Here is a 24541-nt window from a genome sequence, read left to right as displayed (position 1 = left end):
TTAACATTAACTAACAAAGAAAAACAATTCAACAGCATTTATTAATCTTAGTTCATCTTAATTTGAGCATTTACTAATACATTGCTAAAATTAAAAGTTGTATTTGTTAACATTAGTTAATGCATTATAACATGAACAAACCACGAACAACTATTTTCAACAACACTGATAAAGATTATAAAATGTTATGTAAAAAAATAATTCAGTTCATGTTAGTTTATACATTAACTAATGTTAATCTTATTGTAAAATGCATTTTTTTCCTGGCGGTATATGACTTGGATGATTAAAATAAATATTTAGTAATTGTAGTATTATTATTTTATTAAGTCCATAATGAAAATCAGCAGAAAGTAATAAAAAGCAAATATGCTGCTAAGTAAAACATTCAGATTAATTACAGTAATTAGAATTTTTCCCACCTATTATGGAAAACGAAAATTTAATGACATAATTGTCTTAAAAATAATGTCACTGTGCAAAAATCAAAATGGTCCTATTTTTTTAAATCTAAAATATAATTTCTTATTTTTGTCTCGTTGATATTTGGTTTGAAGTTGACCTGCATGTGTTTCATGAGATTCACCCACAAATCTACCCACCGACGTGGTGAAACCTGCCCAAATCTGACTCTTATCGCTTCATCCTGACCGAGACGGCCCACTTTAAACCTCCTCCGCTCTCCAAACCCGAGAAGACGTGTGAAGGCTCGTGATGGGCGGCGTTTCACCTTTACTGTACAGAGCTACAGGTGTGTGTCTCTCTCAGCAGCACAGAGAGAGAACCATCAACCACTGACCCTCACTTCTCACCACACAGAGAGAAAACCTAATGTTGGACATTTCCTGAAGATGTAAATACAAACCTCTCGCTCACTTGTTACATTACCATTATTATTTCTTATTTTTTGGCATAAAGAAGTTATGATCCTGTCTCCATAGCTGTGGAAATCATATGGACGTGTGATGTCTGCGTTTGGAATCAATACCAAGTCAGATCACAGACTCATTATATGTGCAACTGAGCCATGCAATAGCAGTGTGAATGACCTTTGACCCTTGACCCGTCCTGTCCCTCCTGTGTGTGATGTACATATGCAATGCCTTCTGTTTGTTGCGCATCACAGCCCGAGACAACAGTTATTGTGTGTGACTAAAGTGAAAAAATGACACGGAATCATTGGAGGAACGTGTATCATGTGGATGTTTCCATAGAGACGACTTGCTATGGTTTCAATCCCATCCTGTTTGTACCTGATCCAGTGAACGTTTTGGAAGCTGCTGGTATTCGTTGCGGTTCTTCATAGCGAATGATATGAGTGTGTGACTGTTCGTTAAACTTTCAGTTGTTATTTTCACGCTGTGACGCATTCGGTCGGCTGATGAGAAATCCTCAGCAGGTTTTCTAATATAGTTTTTTTTTTTTTTTTTTTTTTTGGTTTGTTTCAGCGTATTTTTGTACTATAGATGTAATTTAGTTGTATTTATTTTCGTATGTTGGGATGAAGGACGCTGTCGGCCGCGTTTATTAAGTGCTCTCTCTCCCTCTTTATTTTTTATACCTTTCCTTTAGTCGTTTGCCTGTTTTGTTTTCATACCAAAACATTAGGGCAAGTGCCTTATAGAGGACTTGCATTGCCATTTGGTAGTATTTATTTTAAGTTATATTAAAATGTTCAAATTTCCCACTGGCTCCATGTGGTATTTATTTTTCTAGATTTAAGCTGTAATATTTTTATATTCTTTTTATAAATTACATCTCTATTCTATATATCAATCTAAATATATTTATATTTATTATAGCTATATATATAGTAGAGTGATATTTATATATATATATATATATATATATACACACACACACACACACATACACATACACACATATATAGCTTAACTTAGTTATATCCAATATAATTGTATTAAAAGCTAATAGTTCATATTTTTAAGAAAAGCCCAAATAAGTTACAATTAAAATAGTAAGAACATTTATACATTTTATATAACGTGAATGTTACAAGTAAAATTTTTGCCTTCATTTGGAAGCTGCAAGGGTCTATAAATGTACCAATATATGGTAAACATAAATGAAACCTCAACATATGATTTAATATGGGTTTGTTTAGGTTTTTCTATAATCTCATTACATATGCCGGAGTTAACCTAAAACCTACATACAGTTTTAAAAAAATCCATAAATCCTTTTTTCTATGAAAATCAAATATCAAAATAAACTAGATAAGAAAAGTTTGTCTAGACAAACTTTAGGTTGGCTCGAGAATGCTGGAACATGCATTCAGTGCATTTTGCTTTAATTCAAGCAAATAATCAAAGAATTGTATAACAGAAATATATAGTCCTGACATACATAGAAAAACTGTTCTCAAAATCCCGAACGTCAATCCGGGATAGCAGGAGGCCAGTCGATGTCTACAGACTGAAACACACAGACAGAAAGGAGAAATCTTTGAGATGACATTCAGCTCTCCTAAACATTTCCATCATGCATCCAAACCAGTTCTTGATATCAGTATTGGTTTTCATGAGGTCGCAGAGGTTGGGTTTCGTGCGGCCGAAGTCTCTGTGCACAAACTCTTTAATGTAACAGCAGCGTTTGCAAGTGAAGGGAAACCAATGCAACGATTTCCACAAAAATATGAAGCAGCTGTTTTCAACATTGATAATAATCAGAAATCTTTGTTGAGCAGCAAATCAGCATATTAGACTGATTTCTGAAGGAGCATGTGACACTAGACTGGAGTAATGATGCTGAAAATGCAGCTTTGAGCACAGAAATAATTTACATTTTAAAATATATTCACATAGAAGACAGTTATTTTAAATATTTCACAATTTTACTGTTCTGACAGTACTTCATAAGGATACGTCCCGGCCTGTGTGCACAGCTTCAAGGACCCAGGTAAATGGAGCTCATGGAGTGGATGAGTCTCGGTCGGACCGCCAGCGCCCGGCGATGTAGGACTCTCAGTGGAGTCTTCTGAGCAATCTTCAGATCCTAAACACACACAATCATCAGCACGTCTCTTCTCACATGTCCAGCTCAAACAGATCCGAAAGACCAGCAACACCTTGATATTTCCCAGGAATTCCAGATCAGTGCTGTCGATGGCTTTCTGAGTCCAGATGAGGGCGCTGTAGGTCTTCGTCTTCTCCTCTTCTCCCTCTTTCATGCGGCTCATGGCTTCTCTGGAGAAATAAGCACACACACACACACCTTATAAATGCAGTTTCTTGCATAGATCTTTGACAATCAATGTACATTTGTGCTTAAATGCAACACACACACACACACACCTTGTAACAATCTGCAGGTCTCTTACTCTAATTTTGTCAGATGACTGGTTTATCGTCTGCGGAACAGGAAAAAACAGTAGCCAAAATTCACATCAGCAGGTTTGCAGTTATACTATAATAAAAATATATGCACCTTTTTTCCCAGTAATTTTATAAAGTCAGCAAATCAGATTAGAGCTTGCAGTTTTGGAAAAGATCTTGATATTTTTGTGAGCAATGTGCATCTGAAATTCTACTCCCCTTCAGGTCATCATTAAGGCATTTTAACTATAAATCGTCACTTCTGGCCAAATACGAGTCTATAATCCATCATAACGTTCCTCCAGTGAAAAAGTCCATCTCCTGTTGTCCTCTCACATCAAAATCCACCATCATATTTGTTAAGAGCTGTTTTGGACTGTAAATAGTGCTTGATCTGTGCATATTTCTCTCCTGATTCAGACAAGATGACTTTTTCACTGAAGAAAGCAATAATATGTTTAGAGGACTCGTGTTTTAGCAACGATTAAATGTTAAAAAACTCACCAGACATCAACTGATGGACTGGAGTGGTGTGGGTTACTGTGATGTTTTTATCAGCTGTTTGGACTCTCAAGTGATGGAATGCTACATTTCTCCAAATCTGTTCCCATTAACAAACAAACTCAACTGCATCTTGGATGGCCTGAGGGTGAGCACATTTTCTATTTCTGGGTGTAAAAAGACTTTGGACTTTGTGACGACCATTTTAAAATAACATATATGTGACACCCTGTATGTGTAGTCACAGGAATAATTAATAATTATTTTTTTCCCCATGTGTTTGATTATTTATTTTCTGTTTATGACATTGTTTGCTGTTATTAGGTTTTAATGGTGATGTAGTAATCTCAGTGGACAGTAGGGGGAGACGTTGTGCTGATTAGGGACTGTGTGATTACCTGTGAGTGTCGCAGAGAAGAGGCCATTACAAGAGCGACTCCATGACTGAAAGCAGCACAACTGTGTCTCTCTTTGTTTATCTAAACAGAAAACTTACTGCAGCACCACCAGTCAGACGGCGGATGTGCTACAGATTTTGGGGGCTCGTCCGGGATCTAGCGCCACCTGCTGGTACGCGGATCCAATGCAAATGAACCACAGGACAGCTGAGTGATGAGTGATCGGCGTAAGGACCACGAAGGGCAGCTCGAGAGCAGCAGGAGAACCAAGGCTCGACAGTGAAAGTGTTTCCTGGCTGAGGAGGAGCAGTGCAGCGTGGTGTGAGCCAAGTGTGAACCCATCAGTATCAGGATCGTCTACAAAATGGCTTCTAGCGAGAGAAAAGCAACGGTGTGGGAAATCAAGAAAAGACTTCATCAGCTAACCCATGATGAACTGATCAGCCTGATGGATTGTCTGGAGCCAACTACAGACCCAGAAAGACACAGTTGGATATATAACTGATGAAGAGTGTTGCTTTGAGTACATTGTTGATTACATGGCCAGTGACTCTCTTCTTGGGATTAGAAGATGGGGGGTTTGTCTCAACTATTACTGTTGAAAGACAGTGTTGATTTGATAATCCAGAAACGTAATTTCAGATCTGCTGTGCATGACACTGAGTCACTTACACCACACCAACAACCTACACTTACCACACACACACAGACACAACAGATGGAATATAACCAATTGGTAGATAGCTATGAAGAATTAGGGCGAAAACTAGCACAATACAAGACTGATGCCAACCCTAGTAAATCAGATTCTCCCCAAATTAGTTGTAGCTTGCCTGTGAATGTAGCTGGAGAGCCTAGTGGTGGAAAAAGGGAAAGTATGATCTCCCTCCGTGATCTTCAGCTACTGCCATTTCAGCACAGGGAGTTCAAAATTCAGGGGGGGCAGATTGGTGACAGTGCCTCTGATATAAGCTACACAAGTGTAACCAAGCAAATAGATGAAGGACTAGCAGCTAACCACAGTGAAAATGACATCATCAGAGGTGTCTTGAGGGTCATTAAACCAGGGAACTTTAAGGACATGTTAGTTAACAAGGAGGGACTAACAATCCTGGAGTTAAAGAGTTTCCTTCAGTCACATCTGAATGAGAGAAGTAGCTCTGAGCTATTCCAGGAGTTAATGTGCGGTAAACAGAATGACAACGAGACTCCCCAACAATTCCTGTATAGATTGATTGGCCTGAAACAGAAACTCATTTTCCTGTCTAAGCCAAGCTGTCACGGACCTGGAGTATGATGAACAAACGATTCAAAATGTGTTTTCTGAGAACAATTTATCAGGGCATGGCTGCTAAGTACAACCAGTTTCGTACGGAATTGAAACCTCTGCTTACAAACCGGCTGGGCGACAGATGAGGCACTTCTGCGGCAAGTAACTCAGATAGCCAGTGACGAGAGTGAAAGACAACGTCGGTTGGGACAAGTTTCACGTCAAAGACTGTCGAATGCCCTCAGCGCCCAAGTGTGAGTCCAGCCAAGGTAGAAATGCGGATTGCAATAGACAAATTGACCAAACTGAGACGATTCTTCGTTTAAGTGCACAAATTGAAGCTCTTACAAAGACTGTTGAATCACTGGCAAGGGCGAGAACAACAGAAGGTCCGTGCAAAGTCTCTGATTCCCAGATGCAGCGAAAGCATCGTAGACAGAGGTGTCCCAAATGTAGTAGCAAAGATGTTACCACTTGTAATCACTGCTTTGCGTGTGGTGAGGAAGGACATCGTGCGGTGGGCTGCCTAAGAAGGGAAAAGGTGTCGGGAAACGGCCAGCGGCCACTGACGAGGGGCGAACAGTGACCGTGCAACCCCAGCCCCAGGCTAAGGAGAAAGAAGCTCGAATGGGTAGAACAGTTGATTCGTCAAACCAAAGAGAACATCCTCGTGACCGTGTAGCCCAGCTCATTGGGAAGAAAGCTATCCTCAAGTGCCACATTCATGGTTTTTGCAGTAACCGCTCTACTGGATACAGGAGCACAATTGAGTATGATCGACCACAAACTGGAAGAGTAAATACTTACCAGAACAAACTCTGAGACCGCTGTCAGAGATAGTCAATGGGAGCGACTTCAGTGTCTCAGCTGTTAATGGAGAACCATTGCCATTCGAGGGATGGGTAGAACTGACAGTGAACTTTGCCTGGGAATGATGACCCAAGTTTGGTTTATTCAAGTGCCTTTCCTTGTGGGGAAGATACCATTAGAGCGGCGTTGTTGGGGGTTGGTTTAATGTCATCGAGGAACTAATAAGAGGAAAGGAGGGACACTGAGCATGGTCTATGTGCATTTTCAGAACTACTACAGGTAGCCCTGGACATCAAAGGTGAACAAGTCAACTCGATAGTGAGCCTCATTCAGGAACAACCCCATGTGGACCCTGAGGCTTTTGTCACAGTGGGCCCCAGAGATGTTGTCATACCACCAGGTCAAGTGACTCATGTGAAGTGTGAGGTACCAGTTGACTTGGAATTCTCTGAGCCAGTAGTGCTGTTTGAGTCCAGTGAGGAGAGTGCATCATTGACTCAATTAGACATTGGAGAAGGTCTGATGGAATTAGAGGGGACAGATCGGCCATATGTTAGGATTCCCCTGTGCAACCCTAACACTTCTGAAGTCACTATAAGACGACGTACGCCTCTAGGAAGTATACAGCCTATAGCTAGTATAATCAAAACGGAGCAACAAGATCTGGGAAAGAATGGTGACCTACCAATGAGCCGGGGAGAAGAACCAGGTTCCCAAGTACAGGAGGAACAACTGCAGGGCAGACTGTTTGTGGCATCCACCGGTCGATTTAAGTCATCTTGAAGAAGAACAGCAGAAATTAGTCAAAGACATGCTTTATGAAGAATCCAAACGTGTTCTCCCATGGGGATGATGATATTTGGGTGTATCCCAAGCTTACAGATGACAATTAACCTGAAGGATGACATCCCTGTTTCAGCGAGCTTATGCCTCCATACCAAAACCCCTCTATAAGGAAGTGAAGGAATACGTCCAGGACTTACTAGCTAGGGGTTGGGTGGTCAAGTCAAAGTCTCCGTATGCAGCCCCGGTGGTGTGCGTCCGGAAGAAAGATGGTACGCTGAGGACTGTGTATAGACTTCTGTTGAATCAGAAGACAGTCCCAGACCGCCATCCACTTCCCCGGATACAGGACCTTATTGACACCCTTGGAGGCTACCGAGGTTTTCAATTTTAGATCAGGGGAAGGCCTACCATCAGGGATTCATGGCAGAGGGATCTCGACACCGGTCACTGCAATTCACGACCCCTTGGGGACTATATGAGTGGGTGCGCATACCTTTTGGATTGGCTAACACACCAGCGGCATTCCAGAGGAGTATGGGAGGAATGGTGGACTCACTGAGAGATGAATTATGCATACCATATCTCGATGATATACTCTGCTTTGGCAAAACATTCAGTGACCATGTCCAGGGGCGTTAGGAGAAACCGATTTTCGTAGAGTACTCTGAAGGATCATGGGTAAAAGTTGAGGCCAGTCAACAAAATGCAACTCTCTTCACAGAGGGTAGGGTCGATACTTGGGAAGACTAGTTTCAGAGGATGGTGTCCTAAGCATCGACCCCCAAAAGGCTTCTCTGGAGAAATAAGCCCACACACCCACAACAAAACCACCACAAACCATTAGAAATGCAGGATTCCTATGCATAGATCTTGGACAAAATCATGTACAATTGTGCTTAAATTAACACCACACACGACACAAACACCGTGTAACAATACTGCAGCAGGTCTACTTACTCTAATTTTGTCATAATGCTGTTTTAGAAATCGCTGTGCGTAACAGGTGAAAAAAACAGTAGCCAAAAATTCACAATCACGCAGGTTATCCGGTTATAACTATTAAAATCCCAAAAATTATTGCACCTTTTTATCCCAGTACATTTTATAACAGCGTACCAGCCACATCAGATTAGAGCTTTGCAGGTTATGGAACAGACATCTTTATATTTTTGATGCGCAATGTGCTATCTAACAAAAAAGAAATAGTTCAACCCCCCCCCCACCATTACACTGCTGAATTCTACTCCCCTTCGGTAATCATGTAAGGCATTTTAAGTATAACTCGTCCCTTCTGGCAACTCCCGAGTCTATAATCCATAATACGCCTCCATGTGAAAGGTCCACTTGTTGTCTATCACTCACAATCACCAAAATATTTGTTCAGAGACTGTTTTGGCTGGAAATTGGCTTGATCTGTGTCATATTATCTCCTGATCGACAGTGAATTTTTCCTGAAGAAAGCAATAAATGTTTAGAGGACTCGTGTCTACGCAATGATTAAATGTCAAAAAAACTCACCAGATATCACTGATGGACTGGAGTTGTAGTGGGGTTACTTGAGTGTCTTGATCAAGCTGTTTGGGACTTCATTTGACGGGCACCATTCATGGTGAGCAGCGACTCCATGACTGAAAGCAGCACAACTGTGTCTCTCTTTGTTTATCTAAACAGAAAACTTACTGCAGCACCACCAGTCAGACGGCGGGTGTGCTACAGATTTTGGGGGCTCGTCTGGGATCTAGCGCCACCTGCTGGTACGCGGATCCAATGCAAATGAACCACAGGACAGCTGAGTGATGAGTGATCGGCGTAAGGACCACGAAGGGCAGCTCGAGAGCAGCAGGAGAACCAAGGCTCGACAGTGAAAGTGTTTCCTGGCTGAGGAGGAGCAGTGCGGCGTGGTGTGAGCCAAGTGTGAACCCATCAGTATCAGGATCGTCTACAAAATGGCTTCTAGCGAGAGAAAAGCAACGGTGTGGGAAATCAAGAAAAGACTTCATCAGCTAACCCATGATGAACTGATCAGCCTGATGGATTGTCTGGAGCCAACTACAGACCCAGAAAGACACAGGTTGGATATAACTGATGAAGAGTGTTGCTTTGAGTACATTGTTGATTACATGGCCAGTGACTCTCTTCTTGGATTAGAAGATGGGGGGTTGTCTCAACTATTACTGTTGAAAGACAGTGTTGATTTGATAATCCAGAAACGTAATTTCAGATCTGCTGTGCATGACACTGAGTCACTTACACCACACCAACAACCTACACTTACCATACACACACAGACACAACAGATGGAATATAACCAATTTGGTAGATAGCTATGAAGAATTAGGGCGAAAAACTAGCACAATACAAGACTGATGCCAACCCTAGTAAATCAGATTCTCCCCAAATTAGTTGTAGCTTGCCTGTGAATGTAGCTGGAGAGCCTAGTGGTGGAAAAAGGGAAAGTATGATCTCCCTCCGTGATCTTCAGCTACTGCCATTTCAGCACAGGGAGTTCAAAATTCAGGGGGGGCAGATTGGTGACAGTGCCTCTGATATAAGCTACACAAGTGTAACCAAGCAAATAGATGAAGGACTAGCAGCTAACCACAGTGAAAATGACATCATCAGAGGTGTCTTGAGGGTCATTAAACCAGGGAACTTTAAGGACATGTTAGTTAACAAGGAGGGACTAACAATCCTGGAGTTAAAGAGTTTCCTTCAGTCACATCTGAATGAGAGAAGTAGCTCTGAGCTATTCCAGGAGTTAATGTGCGGTAAACAGAATGACAACGAGACTCCCCAACAATTCCTGTATAGATTGATTGGCCTGAAACAGAAACTCATTTTCCTGTCTAAGCAAGCTGTCACAGACCTGGAGTATGATGAACAAACGATTCAAAATGTGTTTCTGAGAACAATTTATCAGGGCATGGCTGCTAAGTACAACCAGTTTCGTACGGAATTGAAACCTCTGCTTACAAACCGGCTGGTGACAGATGAGGCACTTCTGCGGCAAGTAACTCAGATAGCCAGTGACGAGAGTGAAAGACAACGTCGGTTGGGACAAGTTTCACGTCAAAGACTGTCGAATGCCCTCAGCGCCCAGTGTGAGTCCAGCCAAGGTAGAAATGCGGATTGCAATAGACAAATTGACCAAACTGAGACGATTCTTCGTTTAAGTGCACAAATTGAAGCTCTTACAAAGACTGTTGAATCACTGGCAAGGGCGAGAACAACAGAAGGTCCGTGCAAAGTCTCTGATTCCCAGATGCAGCGAAAGCATCGTAGACAGAGGTGTCCCAAATGTAGTAGCAAAGATGTTACCACTTGTAATCACTACTTTGCGTGTGGTGAGGAAGGACATCGTGCGGTGGGCTGCCTAAGAAGGGAAAAGGTGTCGGGAAACGGCCAGCGGCCACTGACGAGGGGCGAACAGTGACCGTGCAACCCCAGCCCCAGGCTAAGGAGAAAGAAGCTCGAATGGGTAGAACAGTTGATTCGTCAAACCAAAGAGAACATCCTCGTGACCGTGTAGCCCAGCTCATTGGGAAGAAAGCTATCCTCAAGTGCCACATTCATGGTTTTGCAGTAACCGCTCTACTGGACACAGGAGCACAAGTGAGTATGATCGACCACAACTGGAAGAGTAAATACTTACCAGAACAAACTCTGAGACCCGCTGTCAGAGATAGTCAATGGGAGCGACTTCAGTGTGTCAGCTGTTAATGGAGAACCATTGCCATTCGAGGGATGGGTAGAACTGACAGTGAACTTGCCTGGGAATGATGACCCAAGTTTGGTTATTCAAGTGCCTTTCCTTGTGGGGAAGATACCATTAGAGCGGCCGTTGTTGGGGTTTAATGTCATCGAGGAACTAATAAGAGGAAAGGAGGACACTGAGCATGGTCTATGTGCATTTTCAGAACTACTACAGGTAGCCCTGGACATCAAAGGTGAACAAGTCAACTCGATAGTGAGCCTCATTCAGGAACAACCTCATGTGGACCCTGAGGCTCTTGTCACAGTGGGCCCCAGAGATGTTGTCATACCACCAGGTCAAGTGACTCATGTGAAGTGTGAGGTACCAGTTGACTTGGAATTCTCTGAGCCAGTAGTGCTGTTTGAGTCCAGTGAGGAGAGTGCATCATGACTCAATTAGACATTGGAGAAGGTCTGATGGAATTAGAGGGGACAGATCGGCCATATGTTAGGATTCCCCTGTGCAACCCTAACACTTCTGAAGTCACTATAAGACGACGTACACCTCTAGGAAGTATACAGCCTATAGCTAGTATAATCAAAACGGAGCAACAAGATCTGGGGAAGAATGGTGACCTACCAATGAGCCGGGGAGAAGAACCAGGTTCCCAAGTACAGGAGAACAACTGCAGGGCAGACTGTTTGTGGCATCCACCGGTCGATTTAAGTCATCTTGAAGAAGAACAGCAGAAATTAGTCAAAGACATGCTTTATGAAGAATCCAACGTGTTCTCCCATGGGGATGATGATATTGGGTGTATCCCAAGCTTACAGATGACAATTAACCTGAAGGATGACATCCCTGTTCAGCGAGCTTATGCCTCCATACCAAAACCCCTATATAAGGAAGTGAAGGAATACGTCCAGGACTTACTAGCTAGGGGTTGGGTGGTCAAGTCAAAGTCTCCGTATGCAGCCCCGGTGGTGTGCGTCCGGAAGAAAGATGGTACGCTGAGACTGTGTATAGACTTCTGTTGAATCAGAAGACAGTCCCAGACCGCCATCCACTTCCCCGGATACAGGACCTTATTGACACCCTTGGAGGCTACCGATGGTTTTCAATTTTAGATCAGGGGAAGGCCTACCATCAGGGATTCATGGCAGAGGGATCTCGACACCTCACTGCATTCACGACCCCTTGGGGACTATATGAGTGGGTACGCATACCTTTTGGATTGGCTAACGCACCAGCGGCATTCCAGAGGAGTATGGAGGGAATGGTGGACTCACTGAGAGATGAATTATGCATACCATATCTCGATGATATACTCTGCTTTGGCAAAACATTCAGTGACCATGTCCAGGGGCTTAGGAGAGTTCTTAGAGTACTGAAGGATCATGGGGTAAAGTTGAGGCCAGCAAAATGCGAGCTTTTCAAGAGGGAGGTCAGATACGTGGGAAGACTAGTTTCAGAGGATGGTGTCCACATTGACCCAAAAGACCTAGAAGCAGTCCTCTCCCTAAAAGGACAAAAGCCCACCACCGTTTGGGAGTTGCGGCGATTGTTGGGGTTCCTCAGTTATTACCGCACCTTCATCCAGGATTTTTCACGAATCGCTAAGCCACTGTACGAGCTCCTCCAGTCTCGGGGAACAATAGCAGCTGAGGAGCAGAATAAATCTGGTGAAGTTGGGAAAAGAGGAAACCAGTTACCATCCCGTGTGAAAGTAGAGTGGACGAGTGTGCACCAAGGGGTGTTGGAGAGACTCATTGAGGCTCTAACCACTCCCCCAGTACTAGCTTACCCGAACTTTGAACTTCCATTTGTGCTCCATACAGATGCGTCCGAACAGGGGCTTGGGGCTGTGCTCTACCAACAGCAAGAGGGCCGGCTCAGAGTCATTGGCTATGGTTCCAGGACGTTGACTCCTGCTGAGAGAAGTTATAGGCTCCACTCCGGCAAGCTTGAGTTTTTGGCACTTAAATGGGCGGTCTGTGAGAAGTTCCGCGATTACTTGTTCTATGCGCCACACTTTACAGTCTTCACCAACAACAACCCATTGACGTATGTCCTCAGGACGGCCAAACTCAATGCTGTTGGACATAGATGGGTGGGAGAATTGGCGGACTTCAGATTTGACATTCGCTACAGACCAGGCAAAGTGAACATGGACGCAGACATGCTCTCTCGATGTCCCCTCGATATCGATAAGTTTATAACTGCATGCACTGAAGTTCTCACAGAGGAGGTGGTCCGGGCTACATGGGAAGGACTTCAGGTTGACCAAGATAATGATATTGCCTGGGTTGCAGCATTTAATGCACGTCAAGAGGATGTAGAGTGCCTATTTGGAAGGAGGTTAATGACGCTTGACCACTCTGAGGTGAGAGCAGCTCAGAGGGAAGATCCTGTTGTTGGGAAGGTGATAGAATTAAAGGAGAGTGGTGGGGAGATGACACCTGACATGATGAAAACTGCGAAAGGAGGCTTCAAGAGACTGTTGTATGAGTGGAGGAAATTGGATCTCCAAGATGGACTGCTCTTTCGTAAGACCAATCACAGATCTCAACTTGTTCTACCAGCTAAGTTTAAGCAGGTGGCCTTGAAACAGCTACACAATGACATGGGTCATGTGGGGACGGAACGAGTTCTGGACTTAGCAAGGAGCAGATTTTACTGGCCTTTTATGAAGAAGGAGATCGAGCACTATGTCACCCAGCAGTGCCGATGCGTTAAGCAAAAGAAACCAGTAATGAAGATCAGAGCTCCGATGGGATGTCTTACCTCAAGTTGCCCACTGGACCTCGTGTCCATCGACTACCTTCACCTGGAGCGGAGTCGTGGTGGATACGAATATATTCTGGTCCTGGTGGACCATTTTACCAGATTCGCCCAGGCGTACCCGACAAGAGACAAGTCTGGAAGGACGGCAGCTGAGAGGATATTTAATGACTATATCCCAAGATTTGGTTACCCTTGTCGGCTTCATCATGACCAAGGCCGTGAATTCGAGAACCAGCTATTCGCAACTTTGCAGCGGTTGACGGGTGTCAGCAATTCCAGAACAACACCTTATCACCCCCAAGCAAATCCAGCAGAACGCTTCAATCGCACCCTGCTACAAATGTTGAGGACGCTGGAGGAGAAAGAAAAGGACAGTTGGAAAGATCACCTCCCAAAGGTAGTGCATGCTTACAATTGCACTAAGCATGAGGCGACAGGGTTCTCTCCATTCTTCCTCCTGTATGGACGTCACCCTCGCTTGCCCATCGACTTGTTGTTTGGTCTAAGATCAGAGGATGACCAATACTCGCCTCAAGAGTATGCAAAGAAGTGGGCCCAACGGATGGCTGATGCTTATAAACTAGCTTCGGACCACAGCAAACAAGCGAGTGCACGGAACAAGAAATACTATGACCAGCACCTTCGTGGTGTTGTGCTGCAACCCGGAGATCGAGTTCTAGTTCGGAACCTGAGTGAAAGAGGAGGGCCTGGAAAGTTAAGGTCATACTGGGAGAGAACAGTGCATGTAGTCAAAGAAAGAGTAGGAGATGGACCAGTCTATCACGTGTACCCTGAGTCCAATGGAGGTCAAAATCTGGCGACGATACGTACCTTGCATCGGAACCTGCTTCACCTGGTTAATGACCTACCTGTAGATCCGCAACCTCCGGGAGCTGATGACCTATGTAGACCTAAGGAAAGGAAACAAAGATTGTTAAAATCATCAAGACAGCCTGAAGAAGCAAATTCAAGTGATTCATGTTCGGATGACAGTGATGTTCCGAGAGCGTACTACTGGTTGCGATCCTCAGAAAAGCAGAGAGCTGAGCAGAGAAGGACTATTCCTGACACTTATGAAAGAGAAGATCGGAGATGGAGAAAGGGTGAGGTTACACCAGCAAGGAATGAAAAGATTGCTGTAGGAGTAGAGGAAGAATACTTACCTGAGCCGGTGGCAACTTACCCATCAACTGACTTATCTGCGGCCCTGGAACCTGAGGTGATGGAGGATGAGCAGGGAGAGATGGTATCTGTGGAGGGAGAAAGACAAATTGGTAGTTCAATAGGAAAAGCTACCGAAGATGGATATGTGAGAAGATCTAGCAGAGAAAGAAAACCCACGCGGGTCTTTACTTACCCCTCATTGGGTCAGCCCAATTATGAACTGTCTGCTGAGATAGGGGCTGCTCAATTTATGCCGACACAGCAGTTACCATATTACTCGAATGGGGTCCAGGGACCAGTATATGTGACTTGTGCTTATGTCCCTCCTACATTTCCTTACCAGATAGGTTCCTATCCTGCTTTATCATCTTATACTAGCTTTTGTGGACACTAGAAAATTAGTACCGACAACAAAATAAAATTAAGACACATACACGGACATGACTGTGAACAATGGACACACTTACACATTATACCTTGACACAGGAATCTTGAAATTGGTTGCAATGTGAGTAGAATGTTTGTGTTCTTGTAAAGCTGTTTATAGGAGTTCAGGGATCAGTGTTATTTGGAGCTATTTCTTTTGTCGGGGAGAGTGTGACACCCTGTATGTGTAGTCACAGGAATAATTAATAATTAGTTTTTTTCCCCATGTGTTTGATTATCTCTTTTCTGTTTATGACATTGTTTGCTGTTATTAGGTTTAATGGTGATGTAGTAATCTCAGTGGACAGTAGGGGGAGACGTTGTGCTGATTAGGGACTGTGTGATTACCTGTGAGTCGCAGAGAAGAGGCCATTACAAGAGCGACTCCATGACTGAAAGCAGCACAACTGTGTCTCTCTTTGTTTATCTAAACAGAAAACTTACTGCAGCACCACCAGTCAGACGGCGGGTGTGCTACATATACAGTGTCTACAATATGGGATCCTAATTTGATTGGCGTCCCACACATAGCTTACCATCGGTTCTGAACGAGGACAGGAGAGGAGCAGCGATCAGCTCCTCCACTGATCCATCCATCCGTCGCTCTCCATCGATCACCCACGGCGTCTGCTGAAGAAAAAACTTATTATACCGACCTGCAGAGACAGACGATCAAAACACGAGTCAGTAAGAGGTTTCTTTTATTATTTAGCATATAAACATGACATAAAAGGCATTTGTAATGTTTCAAAATATTTGTTTCAACCAAATGCGGTTCTTTTGAACTTTCTATTCATCAAAGAATCCTGAAATAATGCATTATGGTTTCCACAAAAATATGAAGCAGCACAACTGTTTTCAACATTGATAATAATCAGAAATGTCTCTCGAGCAGCAAATCAGCATATTAGAAAGATTTCTGAAGGATCATGTGACACTGAAGACTGGAGGAATGATGCTGAAAATTCAGCTTTGCATCACAGGAATAAATTACATTCAAAAACATTATTCAAATAGAAAACAGTTATTTTCAATTATAATGATATTTCACAATATTTATAGTCACTTTTTTTTTTAGCCTTACCTGCTATGAAGACAGACGTGTGGAGACATGTGGTGTCCAGTGCTGTACATCTAGTGTTTGTTTTCTTTGGTGGACACGGGTAATGCCTGCACACAATACACATATTGAAAGGGAACGACCAAAAACGGAGTCTCATATGAGCAGGAGATTGAAAACACTGACCTGCTGAACTTCTCTTCAGAGATCTTCTCCAGAGCTTTAACCACTGCCAACCACTGCCAACATGGGAAAGCATACCGCTTTGTTTTTGGTGGGTTTGAAACAGTCCGGACAGGAGTTTGCTCTGTACAATGAGGACATGTGTGTTAACCAGGAAGTGACATCATTTGGACTCATTCTACATCATGATGGCAAGACGAGTAAATTTACATTTCACATTTATGAGACACTTTTTTCCAAAAAATCTTACATAAGTCCATTTCCAAAACTTTTCATCGTAGTATTGACTGCATTAGTCAAGCTCAACTGCTTAGGCTAGTTAAAAATTATTTAACGAACACTTCTTGTCATAGACCCACTTACAAGAAATGACAGTCCTCCTCTGTTTCCGGATGCATAAAGCCGACGCTCACTTCACACAAGCTCTGTGGATCACAGAACCAAGAGATCAAATAATAGCGTATTATTCAGAAAGCCAATCAAGAAGAAGGACTCACATTGGCCACGACAGCAGCAACCAGTTCCTGTCCGATCTTTCCCCACTTGAATCCGTCCTTCACCTGGATGACATCATCTTTACCCAAAGACATGCTCTTCTGCCTGGAAACACAGCATTATGTGACTTCACATGGATGCCCCCGCTGCGAGGTATGATGATGGGAAATGTGTGCTGCTTACATACCTGGTCTCCTTTTTGACATACAACCAGCAGGAATGCTGTGGAAATGCACAGAGAAGCACATTTTCCATCGTCAATATAATTACACAGCCATGCATCTTGGAAAAAAAGCCTAATAATGCAAAAAATGGGCCCAATATTACCTTATTTTATTGTTTTTCACACAATAAAAAAGGTTTTTCAAATTATATATATATAATTATTATTTTGCAAAGCACTCTAAATGCAATCCCAAGATGTAAACAATTCATAAAGAAGTTCTTGAAATCACTGCTCTTGACTGAATTGCTTTAGTAGCCCTAATAAGCATTCATCTAAATTTAATATCTTACACCATGAAATAATCAATTAATTATAAATCAATCTATTTAAAATAACACATAATACATAACAACAGAAAAAAAGACCATGTTCTTGTTTCTTTATGATAAGTGGTTTTATTTAATTGTGAGAGATACATGTCATGTGTCAGAGCAGTTAAATCTGTGTCTATACTGCATGATCAAACCTTAATATCATTCATATTATCAGATTAATAGATGTTTTCTCTGGGAATATGTAATGAGTTTGGAAATTGAAAATGTCTATATTAACACATCAGAAGAGCTGCATGAGTTCATCACGCATTATTTATATGAGAAACACAGATGGCACGTGATGTATTGACCGAGCTCTCTCTAAACATACTACTGATCCAGCAGCTATGAACACAGCTCACTGTCACGCTCTACAGCAAACTTTAGATTTAACTCATGCATCCTAAAGCACAGAAACTGCGTGAATTATATATAATAATTCATTTAGCACAACATACTCTAATATACATGTATAAGAGGGCGTCGCTAATAACGCATCTCCTCACTCCGCAACTGCATCTACACCGGGCATGTTTTAAGACACCACTTACGTCATCCTCACGCGCCGCACTGTCACGCTCGGGGTCCTTATCTCTGTTACCGTCGCAACCGGAGGATCTGGAAGGTTCTGCTTGGAGTATCCGAGCCGAACGTTATCTGAACCCATCCGAACCGCACCGACGGGCTACAGAGCCCGAGCAACGTCCATCTCCTGCTGTGATTTCTGAGGAACAACTGTACTTAAATATTAGCCATCATGCCTGAAGGCGGAGCGGCTGCAAACGGGTATAAATACAAAGGAGGCGCGTATGTGGACCGGGACAAACCCGCTCAGATCCGCTTCAGCAACATCAGCGCCGGGAAAGGTGAGAGATCTGTATATTCATATTAAAAGAGTTTAACAATACTGACAGGGGTTTGTTTTCTTGTATTGTTGCAGCCTGTGACGTATAGTGGAAGCACGAGTCAATAAAAGTACGATTCCGTTATAAACATCACAGTATCTGGACACACTTGTTTAATTTCTGCAAATATGGCCGTGTTTAAAAGCATTAGATGAGGAATATGAAGCTGTGACATCTTATGTTCCTCATATTAAAAGTGCGCACTCACTTGCATCCTCATAAGGTGTGGTCTTCTTGATGACAACACATGACGTGCACAGTCACGAACACTAGAGGAATATACATAAATAGTTTAAATATAGTCAAAATATGATTCTCGTCAAATGCAGTAAAAGTGCGTCACACACGTGCGATTATGTAAGTAAAGAGAGTCTCTACTGTTTCTGGAAAATTTTATTAACAGAAAGATTTTCAGGCACTGCATGTTAAACACATCATCAATAGTTTACCTTAATTTCTGAAAATTATTTAGGTTTTAGTTATGAGTCATTAATATGTATATATGTCCTAAATGTTATAAAATGTGATATTTTTTGTTAAAAAAACAATATGTTTAATGTTTGAAAATAATTAAGTATATATATATATTGATGATTGGTCATATATTTTGTTTGACAGCTGTTGCAGATGCCATCAGAACAAGTCTGGGCCCTAAGGGCATGGATAAAATGGTTTGTTTTTATGATTCCCTGACATAAATCTTATCATATATGAACGTTTTATGCTTAACCTGACTTGGTTGTATTTCAGTAGATTTGTGTTTTCAGTGCACTGAGTCAATCTATTTGTTTTCTGCAGATTCAGGATGGAAAGGGCGATGTCACCATCACTAACGATGGAGCCACAATCCTCAAACAGATGCAGGTGCTGCATCCTGCGGCCAAAATGGTACATCGCTGATTCAGGAATCTGAACTTGGTTTCTCCGTGGCTTGACTTGCCTGTTTCATTGCATATGCATTGTGGTTCTATCATCTACCCCTTTGAATTGATTCACAAATTTCAAAACTTAATTTTAGTTGATAAGTTATATTATTAGTTATGTTATATTACTATGAGAATGGTGCAGTACATTGAGAATCAATTTTGAATTGAATTGCACATGTCAGAGGGAATGTCTGGAGTATTATGGGATGTTTCTGTGTGTGTTTCAGATGGTGGAGCTGTCTAAAGCTCAGGATATTGAGGCTGGTGATGGCACTACATCAGTGGTGGTGATTGCTGGAGCTCTTCTTGATGCCTGCGCTAAACTGCTACAGAAAGGTAGGCTTTAGTAACATTAAATCTTTATACAACATGTGATCATTTACTTAACCTCCACTTGTTTCAACAGAGGAAAGAAACTCGTACAGGTTTGAAACAACTTGAGCATGAGTAAATGTTACAGAATTATGGGTGAACTATCCCTTTAAATTGTAATAGATTTAAATATGTCAGTACTGGTTTGCCGTGTATTGGTTAATCATATTCTGTAATTAAATCTTTTGATACTGTACTGGGAACAGATCTTTCACAGCCATTTTCAACCATTTAGGGTGTCCTTTGAAACTTTTACGTAATTCTTCATATGTTATGGTGGTGCTTTATTCATGACATAAATTCAACAGGATCTTTCTGGTCTGTTTTTCCTGCCAGGAATCCACCCGACCATTATTTCCGAGTCTTTCCAGAAGGCCGTAGATAAAGGTGTGGAGATCCTGACGTCCATGAGTCAGCCGGTTCAGCTCAGTGACAGAGAGACTCTTCTGAACAGCGCCACCACCTCGCTCTGCTCTAAGGTGGTGTCCCAGTATTCCAGCCTGCTCGCACCCATGAGCGTCGATGCTGTCATGAGGGTCATCGATCCCGCCACCGCCACCAGCGTTGATCTCCGTAATATCTGCATCATCAAGAAACTCGGGTGAGATGCAGGATAGAGTTTAAATATTGCTCAGTCAGTTATTAGTCCGCAGAAAGTAGTAGTTTCTCTTTGCAAAAGCAAATGTATTGACGTGTTTGTGTTTGCAGAGGGACCATTGATGACTGTGAGCTGGTGGATGGTCTGGTGTTGACTCAGAGGGTGGTGAACACTGGAGTGTCCCGTGTGGAGAAAGCCAAAATCGGCCTCATCCAGTTCTGCCTGTCCCCTCCCAAAACTGATGTATGTGACCATGCTTAAAACTGAAATAAAAAATCAGACAATGTGTTAAGATCATAGTCATTGAGTTAATGGGTCTGTGTGATGCTCTTGTTGGAACAGATGGACAATCAGATTGTGGTGTCGGACTATGCTCAGATGGACCGTGTGCTCCGTGAGGAGAGAGCTTACATCCTCAACCTGATCAAACAGATTAAAAAGGCCGGCTGCACTGTGTTGCTCATCCAGAAATCCATCCTGAGGTACAAAATCACCACTGAACTTCAAGACACAGGCACTGCTAAATGTTAAAGGGGACATAACACACACAGAAGGCCAAAGGGGCGACCCTTTCAGCCATTGCAAGAGAAGCTAGTCATTCCAAATCTATGATTTATCAAATATCACAGCTTTAAAATGACTAATTCAATCAAGTCCAGCGAAAAGGCACGTAAGACAAATGCACGAGAGGACAGGATAATGCAGAGACTCTCGATGGGGAATTTGTCCAACACTGGAAGCAGCTGGAATTGCTTGATAGTTCAGCGCTGAACAGGGTATGGATCTGTCTCGGCACCTTTAAGAGAAGTCGTCAGCAGAGAGAGTCGAAAGGCTAGACTCACCTTTGCTGAGGAGCATCTGAGGAGAACTGGTTCAAAGTTCACTTTAGTAATTAGAGTAAGTTTAATTTATTTGGGTTCGGTGTCAAACTGAGGAAAGACTGAAGCCTGAGTGCATAAAGAAGTCAGTGAAAGGAAGTGTCATGGTTTGGGGGATGTTTTCTGCAGGAGTTGGGCTCTTGGACAGTTACATGGCAGGTGAATGCAAATGTTTATCAGAACCTCATTCAGCAACACGCAGTTCCTTCCCTGCAAGCATCTCCCAATCAGCCTGCAATTTTCATGCAATTTCCCTGTCACACTGCAGAACGGATAAAGCAGATCCTTGAAACCAAGAACACTGAAATAATGAAATGGCTGGCCTAGTGTCCTGATCTAAACCTGATTGGAAATCTCTGGAAAATTCTTGGCGTCAAAGTTATGGCTAAGAAAACCACTACAGTTACAAAAGATGTTTTAAAGTCACTCAAAGCAGGGGCCTCTACACTTCCTACTCATTTCTGACAGCTGTAACCCTCCAAAATTTTAGTTGTAATTGTCTTTCGTGCTCCAGTGGTTAATGTTCTCTAATTTTGATCATTGTGTTTTCCACAAAATAAAGAATATATATACACACACACACACACACACATCTTATAAACTTTAATTTGTATAGTTTCCATTTATATAGGACTGGGCGATATATCTAACAATATGATCATGCACATCTAGTCAGTAAATCTGGTTCCCTGATTAGCGCTAAATCGCCATCACCTGCTTTCAAATGGAGCGGCATTTAATAGACAGAGCCGTAGATCACTGGCAAGCTACGCAATATCACGTTCATTATCCAAGGCGATTCATCTTGGATAATGAACGTGATATTGCGTAGCTTGTCAGTGATCTACGGCTCTGTTGAAAGCAGGTGATGGCAATTTAGCGGTAATCACGGAACCAGATTTACTGACTAGATGTGCATGATCAAATTGTTAGATATATAATGCCCATCCCTACATTTATATTAAATTAATATAAAATGTATCCGTGTCAGAGGTTCTCATGGTGTTTGTGGTTACTGGTGTCTTTCAGAGATGCACTGAGTGATCTGGCCGTTCACTTCCTGAATAAGATGAAGATCATGGTCGTCAAAGACATTGAGAAAGGTATGTCATGTTACTACTATCCCATCAGACTCTTGGCACCATGTCATGGGACTATTAATTGCTTTTTTTGAGGATGCATATGCTGTAAAGTGCACTTTCTGCATTGCCTGTCACGATTATGAAGTATTTTTCTTCTGTCCCATCAGACTCTTGGCACCAAACCTATCGCTCATATTGACCAGTTCACTCCAGAGATGCTGGGAACAGCAGAGCTAGCTGAAGAGGTTAACCTGGATGGATCTGGCAAACTAGTGAAGGTAACCTACCTGTTATAACCTAGATGCATCTCCAAATGAGCATGTTTTGTTTTTCTCATGCATACTGGGCGAGAAACATTATTTAACAATTTTTTCTTAACTTAAACATTTACTTATAGACAGATTCTCCAGACACAGTGATGCATATGTTTTTATTCTGTCCGTGCTGGAAAATGAGAGCAGTGATTGATTTGTGTTTGTAGATCACAGGATGTGTAAATCCAGGAAAGACGGTCAGTATTGTCGTTCGTGGTTCCAACAAACTGGTGATTGAGGAGGCAGAGCGATCCATCCACGATGCCCTCTGCGTCATCCGCTGTCTGGTCAAGAAGAGGTAACCAAGATTACAAGAGACTCCAGTGATTATATGGATTTCTCCATGGAAAAGATTTTTTATTAATCATAAGCTGAAAGAATTTGCTGATATTTGACTATATCCAGCTTTGGCACGCTTTAGTATGTTGCATTAAAGGAATAGTTACCCAAAAATGAAAATTTGCTGAAAATGTACCATCCAAATGAGTGTTTTTTTCCTTCATGGAAACAGATTTGGAGAAATGTAGCATTGCATCACTTGCTCACCAGTGGATCCTCTGCAGTGAATGGGTGCCGTCAGAATGAGAGTCCAAACAGCTGATAAAAACATCACAATAATCCACTTGACTCCAGTCTATTAATTAACATCTTATGAAGCTAAAAGCTGTGTGTTTGTAAGAAATAAATCGATCAAGATGTTTTTCACTTTAAACTGTTGTTTCTGGATAAAATAGGAGTTCTCTATCCAAAATATTGTCTTCTCCAGTGAAAAAGTTGTCTCGTCTGAATCAGGAGAGAAGCTTGCACAGATCAAGCAAAAACAGCTTTAAACAAATATGTTGGTGGATTTTAATGTGAGAGGACAACAGGAGATGGACTTTTTCACTGGAGGAAGTGTTGTGGATTATGGTTATGGATTTTTCAGCCAGAACAAAATGGTTTAAAGTTAAAATGCCTCAATGTTTCTTACAAACATGCAACTTTTCACTTTACAAAATGTTAATTGATAGACTGTAGTGGTGTGGATTATTGTGATGTTTTAATCAGCTCTTTGGACTCTCATTCTGACGGCACCCATTCACTGCAGAGCATCCACTGGTGAGCAAGCCATGTAACGCTACATTTCTCAAAAATCTGTTTCCATTACATCTTGGATGGCCTGAGGGTGAATACATTTTCAGCCAATTTAAATTTTTGTTAACTTTTCAGGTCTTAGAGTGAGTAGAAGCTGTTTGCTAACTCATCCTCTTCCTGTGCGTCTGCAGGGCTCTGATCGCTGGCGGTGGAGCACCAGAGATTGAGCTGGCGCTGAGGTTGGCAGAATATTCCCGCAGTCTGGCTGGCATGGAGGCTTACTGTGTGCGTGCGTACGCCGATGCCCTGGAGGTCATTCCCTCGACTCTGGCAGAGAACGCTGGTCTTAATCCCATCTCTACGGTCACGGAGCTGCGCAACAGACACGCACAGGGAGAGAAGACGGCCGGGATTAATGTCCGCAAGGTGTGCCTTTCAACAAACAGTTCTCAGTAGTGCTGCCTACTGACAAAACCCCTTAAAAAGAAACGGAGCGTTTAACATGTCTTTTGGTCTCTCAGGGTGGGATCTCTAACATCCTGGAGGAGCTGGTAGTTCAGCCTCTGCTGGTCTCCATCAGTGCACTCACCTTCGCCACGGAAACGGTCCGCAGCATCCTCAAGATTGATGATCTCGTGAGTGATTTGCTATGTGTAATGAGTATTTAAAGGACCCTGAAATTAGTACTGATGTTGACTGTAAATGCACAAGCATTAATGGCTCCTTTCTTTTGCAGGTGAACACACGATAAAGTGCACGTGATTAGTGAAAGAAGATCCAACCCCATGCTAGCACCCCAATAAGACCAACTGATCTGTCGCTGTCTGTTGCTGTTACCTGGTGTAATTTAATAAAAAGGTTTTTTTTTTTTTTGTTGTTGACGGTAACTCTTGTCTGTTGTTATTTGTTATTGATATATGTGGTCAATGTAGTAATTTATTTATAT

At 42.4% G+C, this 24541-nt stretch overlaps 1 protein-coding gene and 1 pseudogene across 1 annotated transcript; one reads left to right on the top strand and one right to left on the bottom strand.

Annotated features, from left to right (window-relative positions):
- Positions 1-2760: 2760 nt before the first annotated feature.
- On the bottom strand, positions 2761-18134 carry LOC109054237 (annotated as a pseudogene).
- Positions 18038-24469, top strand: LOC109054236 (T-complex protein 1 subunit delta). Its single transcript, XM_042763225.1, has 13 exons — positions 18038-18312; positions 18970-19022; positions 19150-19239; positions 19505-19613; positions 19986-20250; positions 20358-20490; positions 20590-20729; positions 22155-22232; positions 22353-22485; positions 22689-22819; positions 23787-24021; positions 24117-24230; positions 24332-24469. Exons 1-13 carry the CDS (start codon positions 18204-18206, stop codon positions 24344-24346), a joined length of 1605 nt encoding a protein of 534 aa, XP_042619159.1. The 5' UTR covers positions 18038-18203; the 3' UTR covers positions 24347-24469.
- The last annotated feature ends 72 nt before the right edge of the window (positions 24470-24541 follow it).

This window comes from Cyprinus carpio, chromosome A1 (assembly GCF_018340385.1).
Source record: "Cyprinus carpio isolate SPL01 chromosome A1, ASM1834038v1, whole genome shotgun sequence".
NCBI lineage: Eukaryota > Metazoa > Chordata > Actinopteri > Cypriniformes > Cyprinidae > Cyprinus > Cyprinus carpio.
The sequence above is the reverse complement of the archived record's forward strand: the minus strand, read 5'-3'. Positions and strand labels throughout refer to the sequence as shown.